Below are 14,076 nucleotides of genomic sequence, written 5' to 3'. Positions count from 1 at the left end.
TCCACTATATTCATGTGCTAGCTGTATTGTTAGAATAAATAATATAATTTAATGTAACATGCATGTCATCCTCCTGTGTCTGTGTTCGACTTCAGTGGGTGACCTCCTGATGACATTGACCGTCACCAGTCACATCACTGGATCCGGGAATCCGTTTACCATTCCAAGCAGACACACACCAACAATGAGCAGTGTGACCAACCAGAGATGTCTCACACTGTGGTAAAAAAAAGTAAAGAAAATTAGCAAGTGCAATATAGTTACCATTTCTTAGCAAAAAAATGACTATTAATATATAACCACAAACAAACCTGCTTAGCTTTGTAGAAGCCATGTTTGTCACAGTTGGGGAGGTAGAAAGTAGTGAATTTCTCGCCCATCGTCTGCTGTGAGGTCGTAATCTGATCTAAAGCAACATGTAGCTCCATATGGCATGGCCCCTAAAAGGTAGAAGTAAATAGGCATGGACATATGCAAAAAGACAGTAACGCAGGATCGATGTGCCACAGTCAGCAAGCGAAATACAATTTAGCTATGAAGAAATCAACTAAAACGCTTCACAATGCCATGTGACAGTGAAGTGATTGTCACTTGTGATACACAGCAGCAAAGCACACGGTGCACACAGTGAAATTCGTCCTCTGCATTTAACCATCACCCTGAGTGAGTAGTGGGCAGCCATGACAGGCGCCCGGGGAGCAGTGTGTGGGGACGGTGCTTTGCTCAGTGGCACCTTGCCGGATCCTTCTGATTACAGGGGCTGCTTCCTTAACCGCTAGGCCACCACTACCCCAAACACTTAAATCTTGACTTTTCTTTCAGCTGATATCCAACCTTTCCATCGGCACACTTTGCCTTAAATTAAGTTACGTTCCCTATATGAATGCACTTATTGCAGCAATATTACATTGTTTAAATATGTCTATGTAACGTAGAATAACTTTACTAAATGTGTATTAATACAGTTTTGTGCTGTTGTACTGTATGAGTGTGTAGATCTATGTAATAGACAGTAAAATCAGTACTGCGCTTCATCCTAAATGTCCATAGTGCAGCAGTACATCTCCCTCCAGTGGATGAACACATGTATCGGGTCGAATAATTAGAATTACCTGCTTGGTGAGCTTCTTTTGAATGGCATTGACCCTCGCCTTCAGACTTTCCTGAGCCTCAGCTGCATCAGCGGTGTCCAGTGGTTTGTTCAGGCCTAGGAGATAGTGGATGGAGCCATGATCAAGCTCTTCTGACAGGGCAGAAAACACAACATTATGGAGGTGCTCCTCCTCTAGGAAAAGCACTCATTTGCATAAGGAAGTTTCCACGCACCTTCTTCTTCCTCGACCTCGGTGCACACAGCTTGGCCCCGAGTGAGCGAATGCAGAGGTCTGGGGTCTCCCGGCTTCGGTGTGCACTGCAGGCCAGTAGCGCAGTGTGCCGTGTAAATGCCACACGAGGTCCCTTTCTCCAGGGCGCATGCGAGGCAGCAGCCACAGCCTGGTTCTCGCAGCACCTCCCGGCAGTTGTTGGCCACGGGCGGACACTCACCGAGCTTCTCTGGGGTGCACGGGGCGCATCGGATCGGCTCTGGCGCGATGACGGGAGAAGGCCGAGTCAGATCTGGGACGAAAGCGATGATAGCAAAGACCCAGGTAATGCAGAAAGGCAGTGCACTCATTTCCAAAGAAATATCTCCGTAGAAAGCAGCTATTATTTGTCGGTTGTAACGTCCAATTTCACACAGAAACTCCTTGAGGTACTTATATGATCTACTGACCTCAGGCTAAGTTAAAATTTAACTCCACTGTCTCTGAAATTAATTATTTGTAACAAACTACAGTGACCTGGGTCATGCCTGAGGACGTAAATCCAGACCGCCGCTTCTTTGAACCCAACGGACGTCAATATTTACTTTGGAACAAAGAGTGCTTGGCTCTTGTGAATGGTAATAACATCTCATTCCATCCCTCTTTATTTTTTACTTTTTTTTTTTTTTGCATCATGAGACTGTTAAATGAACGTTGAAATGTTCTGATTTGATGACTATATCGCCTTTTGAAAGTGCTGCATGTAGCCTATATGATTCCTTTGCCGTTTGCAACCTATGAGACGGGGTACGGGTTCACTAAACCTGTCCGGTAATGTAAACAGCCTTACTCAACAGCAGCTCTCGTTCAAAACACCCTGACTGCTAACACAACATGTTTGTTACGAAGAAGCCCAGCAGTTAAACATTTGCGAGGGTAAAATTCGCCACTCTCCGGGGGTACAGCATTATGCACCAGCTTGGGCTGTAACGGTGATACACACTCTGAATAGCCGTCTCAGAAAATATACTTATTGCTCTTGTTTTGTAAGGATTATTCTTATACGAGGGCTGTGTGGTGAAGTGGCGGTAGGTGGCCTTACACCTCCAAGGATGTGGGCTTGCGTTGGTGGAGTTTGCATGCTCTCCCCATGCTGACGCGGGTTTCCTTTGGGTTCTCTGATTTCCTCCCACCATACAAAGGCACATCCACTAGGTACAGTCTTACCCACTGGTGGTGGCCTAGTGGGTAATGAAGCAGACTCTTAATAGTTGTAGGTTCAAATCCCGAACAGCCAAGGTGCCACTGAGGTCCCCACACACTGCCCCTCCGGTGCCTTTCATGTTGTGTCACTGTGTGCTCTGGATCACAATGATAATCACTTCACTTTCAAAGACTTGGCGACTCTAAATAAACCTTAGATGTGAGTGTGTGGGTGAATGTGTGCGTAGGTGTGCACCCCACATCCCAAGATGGATGGCTTGCTACGGCTGCACATATACTAAAATTGGATCGATACAGAGAAGATTAGCATGGCTCCTGCGAAAGGATGACACGCAAATCCGTGAAGCGTTCCATATTTTTTAGGGGCAGTGGTGGCCTAGCGGATAAGGAAGCGGCCCCGTAATCAGAAGGTTCCCGATCCGCCAAGGTGCCACTGAGCAAAGCACCGTCCCCACACACTGCTCCCCGGGTGCCTGTCATGGCTGCCCACTGCTCACTCAGGGTGATGGGTTAAAAGCAGGGGACAAATTTCACTGTGTGCACCGTGTGCTGTGCTGCTGTGTATCACATGTGACAATCACTTCACTTTAACTTTGTTGTGACCCTGGGTAGGACCCTTAGCAGTTATAGAGAGAATTCTTAGACAACTTTAAATTTCCCTTTTAGGGGTCCATTTGTAAATTAATCTGAGACTCTCGCTACTGCAAATTCCAGCTCTGAAAAACATAAACACTATGTATATTCTTTAAATCTAGACTCTAAATATATATAGTCTCTGTCCATGTTTGGAGGTACTGGACAGTTCAGAGAAGTTTTAGTCCAGTGTCCTGGTATACATTACATGTCCATTATAATGCAACTGGTCCATTTGAAGATCTTTGAGGCTTTAGCTGTTGGCTGTGGTGACCCTCTGGTCACCACCCTGACTAGGACAGCCTAACTAAAGTGAATTTAACACTCTCTGTGCTTGACAGGGTGACTGTGTAATTAAGTGGATTTAATAATTGACACTGTCTGGGATTTTAACTGAAAGCCAGTTTCAGTTTAGATTTAAATACTGAGACTGTGTCTGAGTACCGAACACTGACCGGCAAGCCATCCCAAGACTGTGGAGCTGCTATAATATAGATATTATATTAAATTACACACAACACCCCATAACGACAACGTGAAAATTTTCTTGAGGTTTTGGCAAATTTATTAAAAATAAAGAAAACAAGCACATAAGTATTCACAGCCTTTGCCACGACACTCCAAATTGTTTCAGGTTACAGAAAAATTTCTGCTGCTTTGAAGGTCCCAATGAGTGGCCACAGTGGCCTCCATCAACCACAAGTGGAAGAAGCTCCAAATCACCAGGAATCTTCCCAGATCAAGAACCCGATGGTCACTCTGTCAGAGCTCCAGAGCTCCTCTGTGGACAGAGGGGAACCATCTCTGCAGAAATCCAATCAGGCCAGATGGAAGCCACTCCTTAGTAAAAGGCTTTCCAGATGCACTGTAGATGAGTTTTTGCAGAGTGTGGAAATCTACAATGCCATGTGCCAAAAGCTTTCACAGAAATTATAAACTGCTTTTGCAGATGAGCAAACCAACAATGTTATATGTATGTAAGAATCAAACCACATGCTTCTAATATGTTGAAGGTTATGAGTTTATTTCTTTAAACATCAACAAGTTTTTATTACAGCATTTTGACACTTGCAGGGCTACTCTACCAGCAGCTTGTGTTGGGTGGCTTCCTCAATATCATACATCAATCTAATTAGCCAATGGGGAAAAACGGACTCCTGGGGGGGGGGGGGGGGGGGGGGGGTAATGTTATTAGAGTCACACAAATATACTGTACACAATTCAATTCTTTTTTGCACACCTTTTTTGGTGAGAGATGTTTTAGTCCTTGTCTTCTGTTCTTGTTCTTTGTGTTTTTAGAAGAATACATTGTCTTGCACTTGTCTAGAGAAGTTTGTCTCTTTCTCCCTGTGCTCTTGTACAGGATAAAATACACAAAAATGTAAGAAATGCCCTGCTAATTCATTATCGCACAACTAGTGGCAAAATGTTTGGAGGCAACAGTTTGGAAACTTTGACCTTACCTCCAGGTCTATTCCAGACCCAGCCCTATTTCCTTGTTGGGTGGGATGTGTGATTTCACCAGGTAATTCAGCAGGCATCTCCAAAGGATCTTCTGAGGCTCTGTGCACTATGGACTTTTCACAGTTCTGATCTCTGCTGCTCTCTTGCTCTGCTCCTGGAAAAGCTTGTGGTGTTTCCTTTATTATTGAAGAATATGTCGGCTGAACTTCCCATGGGTCTCCTTCCTCCTTGTTGGCGCCTTTATCTGTGGAGGAGAGCTTTGCAGATCTATGTCTTCCAAGTAAGCTGTGGACATCTCCTACCTCAAGCTGGCTGCTACCTATGGTGACTGGGGGGCATAAAATCGACTGTGTGCTTGAAGACATATCAAACTCAGGGTCCTCCAGGACAGGAGTCAGCTGAGCTGCGTATCTGAAGATTGAATTATGGAAAATAATTGAATGACTCGCCTCCAGATAAACCACAGGGAACAACCAGAACCACCAAACTAGAACATATACCTATCACACCTTTTTAAATCTATATAAATCTTCATCTTAATAAATTGCACAGTAATAAGTTATGTTTACCTGCCAATGAGGTATATGGATTCAGGTCCATACAAGCGGACCACACATGGGTTGATAAGATTGTTTGCAAATTGTGACAAAATGGCAACTATCTCTCTGAGTGAAGCATTTAATCATATTTTAACATTCATTCTAGCATCAAACAAGCCTCCAGTTTAGTCAATGGGGATCAAACTAGGCTGAAGATCCATTTTGAGTCTGTGTACAGACAGAAATTAGCATTAGAATAGTCATTACCTGAAATAGACTGAATTCATTTTCTTCCTGTTTGAAAGAACACTGTTCCAAAGGCGCCATCGGCCCAGAGTTCATTGTTAAATGTCTCAATCAGGTGAAACGAATGAAAAAATCATGGACCAATCAGCAAGTAACTCGTTAACAGAAGAAATGGCACCATTCACAGCCATGAGAATACTGCTGTTAATGTCACATCCAATACTCATCAGCACACCGGTCAGGTCACTCTGGCTCCCTCCCAGCACTCGAGATGTTAACATGAGATGAGCAATATGCATTTATATAGCGTGGTGAGGAGAGGTGATGTTAAAACTCTCCCTCTGATCCAGTTAACCAGACACAGAAGATACCGAGTTTAACTCGTTTCTAAAACATTATATTTCACTCAACCTTTACTTAAAACCTGAAGCTTCCTCGCCGTTTTGCGTTATCTAAGCGCACAACTCCCTGAGCGCGTCCTTCCACGCTGGGCCTGTAGCACATGGCTGCAGAGCGGCGTGCGCATGCGCAGTCCGACCGTCTCCCCACGCAACTTGGAAACCTCCGTTTCACAGTGACAGGTGAAATTAAAAGTGGCCTGCATTTTACATGGATCTGTCCCGTTTTAAAATGAGTGTTAAAATCATCGCACATATAAATAACTAAATAAACAAACAAACAAAAAAAATTAAATCTAACATAAATAATGCCTGTATAGATATGCAGTAAGATTAACTACATAGTTCTCTGATATTTATGTCTTCCTTTTGTAATTGGCTGTAATGTCTGATAATAATATGTAGGCTTAATGCAGCACTAATGCAAACATCATTCTACTCTATTCTATTATTATTACTGCTGCCATCATTGGCATTTCATTTAGAAGTTCAATTCAGTCACACTTCTTTGAAATCATACTGTCCGTTTAGGAAGCAACACTGGTTGAAGATCAATTTCAAATGCTTTTGTGCAAACGGAATAGACAACAGGTGGAAATTAGCAATTAGCAAGACGTCCCCAATAAAGGCGTGGTCCTGCAGGCAGTGACCACAGACCACTTCTCACTTCCTAGGCTTTTTGGCTGATGTTTTGGTCACTTTTGAATGCTGGTGTTCTTTGATGAGACGGAGTCTACAACCCACACAAGTGGCTCAGCTCTTCCAGGATGGAACATCAATGTGAGCTGTGGCAAGAAGTTTTGCTGTGTCTGTCAGCGTAGTGTCCAGAGCATGGAGGTGCTACCAGCAGACAGGCCAGTACATCAGGAGACGTGGAGGAGGCCACCAAGCCAGCAGCAGGACCACTACCTCCACCTTTGAGCAACGAGGAACAGGAGGAACACTGCCAGAGCCCTGCAAAATGAACTTTAGAAGGCCACAAAATCGCATGTGTCTGCTCAAACGGTGAGAAACAGACTCCATGAGGGTGTCCACGTGGGGGTTGTGCTGCATGTTTGGCACTTGCCAGAGAACAAGATTGGCAAATTCACCACTGGTGCTCTTCACAGATGAAAGCAGGTTCACACTGAGCATGTGACAGAGTCTGGAGAACCTCGTGGAGAACGTTCTGCTGCCTGCAACATCCCGGACAACCATGACCGGTTTGGCAGTGGGTCAGTAATGGTGTGGTGTGGCATTTCTTTGGCATTTCCTCCATGTGCTCACCAGAGGTAGCCTGACTGCCATTAGGTACCGAGATGAGATCCTCAGACCCCTTGCGAGACCATATGCTGGTGCGGTTGGTCCTGGGTTCCTCCTAATGCAATACAGGACTAGACTTCATGTGGCTGGAGTGTGTCAGCAGTTCCTGCAAGACGAAGGTGTTGATGCTATGGACTGGCCCACCTGTTCCCCAGACCTGAATCCAATTGAGCAGATCATCATGTCTCACTCCATCCACCAGTGCTACGTTGGACCAGGCTCAACCCTAACCCCGCTGATCCGTGGGTTTCACTGCGTTTCCTTCACATTGTGTTTGGGGAAATGCTCGTACTGTCACTTCTGGACATAGCAATGAATTCAGCTGTTTTTTTCTTTCCTGAGTTGAGCTCAGTGATCAATGATCGCAATCTTTTTTCCTACCACATTTCTTCAGCAAATTTGATGGTTCCCCAACATCCTTCCAGTTTTTATTAATGTGTTTGACGGTTCTTAACCAAATTTTACTAGTTTCAGCAATCTCTTTAGATGTTTTAATTGATTGATGTATGCCAAAATGATGTGTAAAAAGATCTAGATCCAAAACTACTTCTATTGTTTTGGCAATATACATTAATCTTGATATATAATGTAATCAATAAACAAATCTTTATAGGTTAAGCAATAAACAACCTAGCCAAGCCTATGGGAAAATGAGAACAAGTGAATATTATAATGGTAAATGTACACTAGTCACACCAGTTTTAATGGCATCTGTGTCATTAATGAAATAATGACATCATAGCTGAGTGACTACTTTCTGAATGAGCACAAAAGACAGAAATGTGCCTTGTGTACAACTCCTTCGTCACTATTACAAAGCCTCAGCCTGGTCCACACCCTCCTTCCATCATGTTCAATGAGCTACACAAGGAATAAAAAGAATAGAGCATTATTGAATAGTGACCAGAAGCAGCAGCATGAAGGGGACAGGGCAGGCACAGGGGTGTGCCTGGTTACTATCATCAACAAGTCTGTTTGCTTTTCGCTCCACTGTCCCTTTCATCACATGAACATTGGGGTCAAGTCTGGCTAAACTCCCTTGGCTGCAACAAGCCAGGTTGTTATTAAAGACCAAGGTATGATATCAATTCGGAGCATCAATAAATCCTTATTCAAGGATGCTACTTGCTCATTGAAATACTGAACGCCAACACTTTATTTAATATAAAATCTTAAATTATACAAGTTTATACTGTACAAGTCTCTATAGAGTTATATTTACAAGATTTAGATCTGCATATCAAAGAGAATTACCTACAAGGCAAATGTTTGAATGACTGTACGCTTTTAAAATAAGGCAAGAAACACCTATTCACAGGAATAGTCAGGAGTAGCCATAGCAACACACTGAAGAACAACAGGACACTTGGAAGTTGTGTGTGTGCAAGTGTGTGTTTGATTTCACCTCAAGACACCATTTTTGTGTGTGTGTGTGTGTGTGTGTGTGTGTGTGTGTATGTATGCAGTCCATATGCGTTCAGGTATGTGTGTAGACATTTGAGTGTGGGGGCAGGTCACTGCTCTGTAGGTCAGCAAACATCCCGGCTTTCTCAATGTCCCGCATGACCTGCAAAACGTCTCTGGGCGCAAGATGAGAGTGAGTCGGTTCGTCTTTGGGATAGAGGTCAATGTGTGTGTAATGTGTGGGCTGCTGTGTAGGTATGCTTGTGATGGCGTCAGAACGAGGACAAAAACCAACGAAAGTGGACTTAGTCTGTTGCTTCAGTAGGTAGCAAACATTCAGTTTGATTTCCACTGGGAGAAAAAGTAACTGGGAAACGTATTGGCCAGTAAATTGTGGTCCAGGCGACGACAGGCAAGGCATTACCGGCCCATTGGCACAGAGCGATGCAGCATTGTCAGATGAATCTTCCAAAATGTCTGTGATATTTGCCCGGAAACAAAAATTGAACTATTTAAGAAAATCCCCCCAAAATATACAGCATTTGTGCTTAAACCCTACAGCTAGCAAGCAAACCCTGCAGATACGAACTTTCTCCCTGCTGTCTAATTTAAAAAAAAATGTAAAAACAACAGGTTAGGAGGTGATGCCTTTGTCATGGCAGCATATTTGTTGAAGAGAATTGTGCTTTAAGCCAGTACCTCACAAAGCCACTTGTTGCTCTTGCTAGTCAAAATGTGAGAGAAAATGTGCCATTAAAAGTGTTTTGACCTCAGACTGGTGGCAACTGAACATGCCACCAGTGCAGCTTCCTCACAAAAAGCTTTGTGCTATTTCATTACATGAGATTTTACACACATGCATACGTACTTTCACGCACTCATTCACAGTATACAAAAAAATACATAACTTGTCTCATATTAAGAACATCAAGAGTACGTTTACAGCATTAAAGATCTTGGCATTGTACATTAAAAAAGTGAAAGTCACACCTTGGTTAGAGTAACACCCCAACGTTGCCTCAGAAAAGACGCACCTCCCCAAATATCAAACGTCTGCCTCCTTATTAAATGGCTGGGCTGCGTTTTCTCCATCTGATGCTCTGAGACTGAGACGGAACTGTCACAGTCGGTTCCTTATGGTATTGCAGTGTCAGATGCTTCGTATGCATCGTCTCTGTGATGGCAAAGGTGGTTAATGCAAGTCTGAAGTCTTTGGTCTTTCCAGGGCCTCGTTTGGCCCTTCTTCCTCATACTTCATCTTCGGCCTCTTTCTCCTCACCTAGAGGGGGCACACAGGTAGAGGGCAGGTGCCTGGTGACACCAGGGGCAGAGCTGTTGCCAGGTGACGTCTGGATGGTTGCTGTGGTGACGCGTGTGTTGAAACTGGTCCCTGATGACACGCTGCCCGGCACTGTGCTTATACTGGAGCGGCCACAAGAGTGCGCCCTTCGCTCCAGACTGCCAGAGCGACCCCCGTTTCCTGCGCCTTGTGCTTTGCCTTCAAGGAAGTATGTCAGCATCTCACCCTTCCCCTTCACACTGATTTTACCCCGACAGACGAGGTCATAGTTTACTTTCAGCATACGGTACACGTCCTCTGTTACCTAGGAAAAGTAGAATTATTATAACATACAGAATATATGCATAACACAGTACATATTTTTATTAAACCACTTTTTTATACATAAAGCAAAGAAAGGACACAGTCAGAGAAAAGGCAAAAAACTGATTGTCAATAAAATTGGTTAATAAGCTTAATATCGTTAATAGAAACCTCAATGGAAAATATATAATAACACATATGAATAGTTTTAGAATATATACAGTAGAAATGAAAAGGGCATGTTCAAATTTACATTTACATTTACAGCATTACAATTGCTTGTCAGCACAAATAGCCAAACACATTTCTTCTGTTAACACACCTGCAACTTAATGCATTTGGGCATCTAGACATGGTAAAGACAACTTCCTGAAGTTCTAGCATGGGTTGTTGGTGGTAGGCGGTCTAATATTAATATTAATATGTTTTATTAATAAATTTCTGGGGGCAGTGGTGGCCTGGCGGGTAAGGAAGTCAATTCACACAACAATCACTTTCACTTGACCTGTTGTGGCAACCCCTAATAAAACCAGCCAAAGGACAATGAAGACTTACCTTGTGGGTAACAGACCTGCCTATGAACCAGATGACCACCAAGTCACAGGTTCCCTGACTAAGAAACCATGTGTCTCCAGGGGTAATGTCCTTGTAACTACAGTTGTTCTGGATAAGGTGGTAGTAGCCTAGTGGGGAACACACTCGCCTATGAACCAGAAGACCCAGGTTCAAATCCCACTTACTACCATTGTGTCCCTGAGCAAGACACTTAACCCTGAGTGTCTCCAGGATAAGGACATCTGATAAATGCTGTAAATGTAAATGTATAAGGGCAGGTAAAAGTTTTACCTGTATCTTGCCGGGGACTCCGGTGCTGTCCATGCGGCTTGCCACATTGACAGTGTTTCCCCAGATATCATACTGCGGCCTCCGAGCTCCAATCACCCCAGCAACCACTGGACCCACATTGATGCCTGCAGCCATGACAACAGTATCTCACTGCTCAGCTTGACATGAGGCATGTGAAAAGCTGCGTCTGTGTTGACCATTTGGTCAGTAAGACCAGAACATGAGAAATACACTCACCCACACGCAGGACAAAGTCATTGTAGGACTGGTAGTTAATTTCATCCAGTACATCAAACATCTCAATAGCAAAATCAGCCACGGTGCTCAGGTGGGCAGATGTGGATTTTTTGGCCTGTAAGGTAAGAAAAGGAATAGTGAAATAGTGAAATGGCCATAGGACCCCTGTAGACACACTCACGTCTAATTTAGTCACCAATTCGCCTGTACGTGGTGGGAAGAAATCGGAGAACCCAGAGGAAACCCACACAAACATAGGGAGAGCCTGTAATCACCCCTACAATCTTGGTTGTGTGAGGCCACTACCCCACCACATGGCTCATTAATAAACTGAACTACTTAATTCAGAGTAAAAATAGAAAGCAATGAGATGATTTCCTCCAATGAACCTTACATTTGATCCTACGTCTTTTCACATTGTGTGTGGGCTAGAGCACATTAAACAAAGAAATAACTTTAAAAAAAATTCTTCATTGCATAAACATCCACAGGAACAATCAGACAGAAATAAGAGTGATGGTAAATGGTATAGACTATATGCCAGGCCAGTGGTCTTTGACTAACTAAATCTGAAAAATGTGACTGAAGAAGGGGACCAACCCAGAACTACTGATGTGGATGTTCAACACATTTACATGTGCTGGAGGTGACACTAAATTTCATAGCACCCTCAAGGCCCACGCTTTAATTACCTTTGTTCCAATGGTTGGTACCAGACCCACTGCTGCCATGTACGTGCTGCCAATTGTTTTAATCTTCTCAATGTCCCTGTAGCACTCTTTATCCATGAGCTGAGGATGTTTGGACAGGGTTAAACACATCAGAACCAAAAGACTTACCTCACTCACACACACACACACACACACACACACACACTAAATGTTTTAGTAACTAGAATTTCCAAAGTATGCAGCACTGTAGCATTATTGCAGAGAGACACAGACCTCATCAAAGTCAGCAATGATCTCGTTGAGCAGGCGCAGGCACTCCACCCCCATGTTGTTACCGTCAAGTTCAATATAAAAGTCATTGAAGTTAGGGATGGAGGCAAACAGCACCCCAACCTGGGCGTATGACTGGTAGTAGAGGTCCTAAAAAAAAAAAAAAAAGAGTAGAAATAGAAGAACCAGCATCCAGCACTCTGCACAGTTATTGAATGCAATATTTGACAGGGGTGGATGTTATGATCATGGTATAATAATCAAATTGTTATGATGATATATTTACAACATACTGACTTCACAAGCCTTACCATGTTCCTGGGGTTGGACATGAGGAAATGTTGAGCCACATGAACAGGAAGCAGATTGAACAGTATCCTCTTGTTGTCAAGTTTGACTTTTTCCATTCCATCCCTTTCTTCCTCTGCCTACAAAGAACAGAACATCTCTGAGTGTCATTATTAATGATCATAGCAGAACGTTCATGGAAATTGTTACACTCAGTTCAAGTCAGTTCATTAATTTCCAATATTTTCCTATTATATTATGTGACAATATATTTTGTGTGTATTCATATTTTGTGAATTGTACATAGTAATATATGTTGATATATTTAATAATATATTTTATATGTAAGCAATATATAAATATATAAATATGAAATAGGATATATGACAATATATGAAAATATTGCATTTATTGCTGTTTTCATATATTGAATACATACATTGTATTACTATTTAATATATATTTTGTATATATACAAAAAAATGTCCTACATTAAATAACATTATATATATTATGTATGGGGAAGTTTCTCATATATTGCAATATAAATTCTAGGATATAGCAATATACATTTGTTTTTCGTAAGGGTAGGCCCAGTCCACACAAGAACGCTTTCTTCAAAAACGGATTTTCGGTTTCTAAAAAAACATCCGTCCACACGGAAGCGTTATCTGAATTGTAGTCATCCACACAGAAATGCTGTGATGATTCTCCCTGGCATCAGGCATCAGCTGGGCGCGATAGCCGGACCCGGGGCACTAAGTACAGGCCTTTTCCTGATCCCCTGAACAGAAACCTGCACCAGTGTTCTGGGTCTGGTCTTGATGTCTGTCATCTGTCATTATTGTATGTATGACGAGTTTGGTATGGCTTCCCCGATCAATTCATGCAAACGCATGAGCTGAACTGATCAGGCGAGTGGTACAGATAGGGCACTGACAGAGGTTATAGGTCTGGTTGGGGGTTGGGCTAATACGTCCACTTTGCCATCCGCACGGAGAGATTCACACTGGAACTGTTTTTATAAAATAAACTGTACTGGGTCCCTGAAACTGTCACATGGCGGTAAGAATGCAGAACCGGGTGGCGCATTTCTTATATAATCAGCATTCTAATAGTTGTCCCGTGCTCAGTCGTGGTTCGTCAACCTGACATCCTGGTTGTTTACACGTCTCCTTTGACATTTACTCTTTTATCACGTCACCTCACTGCAGCGTGACAGAAACACTGTTTCCGTGTGGATGCAAGGCAAGTTTGGATAGAAAACGTCCCATTTTAGTGAAAAACTTTCTTGTGTGGATGGGACCTTATGAACAGTTGGCATCCTAACATGACCCCATTGCTGTTCCTGACAGACCAATTCTGTCACTAATGTGTGTAGACACTGTGGTGGGCTGGCATCCACAATGGGCTCTGGCTGCCACCACCCAGATTAGGTTTGGCAATTATAGATTGTGAGTGTGTGTAAAATGGGAGGAGCCCAATGATTGACAGCTTTCACCCTACTTCCTCATTTTGCATGATTTAAATCTGCACCTGTCATTTTGTCACATTAAATATGGGGTTCTGGGTGACAGAAATAATTATATACTAGCAAATACAGATACAGATTCCAGAGAATATTTTTTCATTTATGTAGATCCTGAG

The 14,076-nt window shown here is 43.0% G+C and overlaps 2 protein-coding genes and 1 non-coding gene across 4 annotated transcripts in view; 1 reads left to right on the top strand and 2 right to left on the bottom strand.

The window, feature by feature from the left end:
- Positions 1-91: 91 nt before the first annotated feature.
- igfbp1b (insulin-like growth factor binding protein 1b) lies at positions 92-1,675 on the bottom strand. The gene is made up of 4 exons (XM_028975826.1): positions 1,327-1,675; positions 1,113-1,243; positions 312-440; positions 92-217 (listed from the first exon to the last, which is right to left on the bottom strand). The coding sequence occupies exons 1-4, from the start codon at positions 1,673-1,675 to the stop codon at positions 92-94; spliced, it is 735 nt and encodes a 244-aa protein (XP_028831659.1).
- Positions 1,676-2,785: 1,110 nt separating this feature from the next.
- LOC114789420 (U6 spliceosomal RNA) lies at positions 2,786-2,888 on the top strand. Its single transcript, XR_003749671.1, has one exon. It is a non-coding gene; the product is annotated as a U6 spliceosomal RNA (small nuclear RNA).
- Positions 2,889-8,248: 5,360 nt separating this feature from the next.
- LOC114788621 (adenylate cyclase type 1-like) overlaps positions 8,249-14,076 on the bottom strand; it is a 37,458-nt gene continuing 31,630 nt past the window's right edge. For both annotated transcript variants that reach the window (XM_028977352.1, XM_028977353.1), the window contains exons 15-20: positions 12,453-12,569; positions 12,145-12,291; positions 11,893-11,991; positions 11,201-11,315; positions 10,964-11,088; positions 8,249-10,118 (exon numbers count right to left, since the gene is read on the bottom strand). In XM_028977352.1, coding sequence (XP_028833185.1) covers positions 9,762-10,118; positions 10,964-11,088; positions 11,201-11,315; positions 11,893-11,991; positions 12,145-12,291; positions 12,453-12,569 — 960 coding nt within the window. In that variant the 3' untranslated portion in view covers positions 8,249-9,761. The remainder of the gene's footprint in view (positions 10,119-10,963; positions 11,089-11,200; positions 11,316-11,892; positions 11,992-12,144; positions 12,292-12,452; positions 12,570-14,076) is intronic.

Source organism: Denticeps clupeoides, chromosome 4 (assembly GCF_900700375.1).
Source record: "Denticeps clupeoides chromosome 4, fDenClu1.1, whole genome shotgun sequence".
Classification (NCBI taxonomy): Eukaryota; Metazoa; Chordata; class Actinopteri; order Clupeiformes; family Denticipitidae; genus Denticeps; species Denticeps clupeoides.
The sequence above is the reverse complement of the archived record's forward strand: the minus strand, read 5'-3'. Positions and strand labels throughout refer to the sequence as shown.

What these genes read in the sequence shown, in the direction of transcription:
- igfbp1b (XM_028975826.1), bottom strand. Translation starts at nt 1,675, where the DNA reads ATGAGTGCACTGCCTTTCTGCATTACCTGGGTCTTTGCTATCATCGCT. An exon ending in CGAGGTCGAGGAAGAAGAAG is followed by an intron (nt 1,244 to 1,326) that starts GTGCGTGGAAAC and finishes CTGCCCTGTCAG; the next exon opens with AAGAGCTTGATCATGGCTCC. An exon ending in AAAAGAAGCTCACCAAGCAG is followed by an intron (nt 441 to 1,112) that starts GTAATTCTAATT and finishes TCTACCTTTTAG; the next exon opens with GGGCCATGCCATATGGAGCT.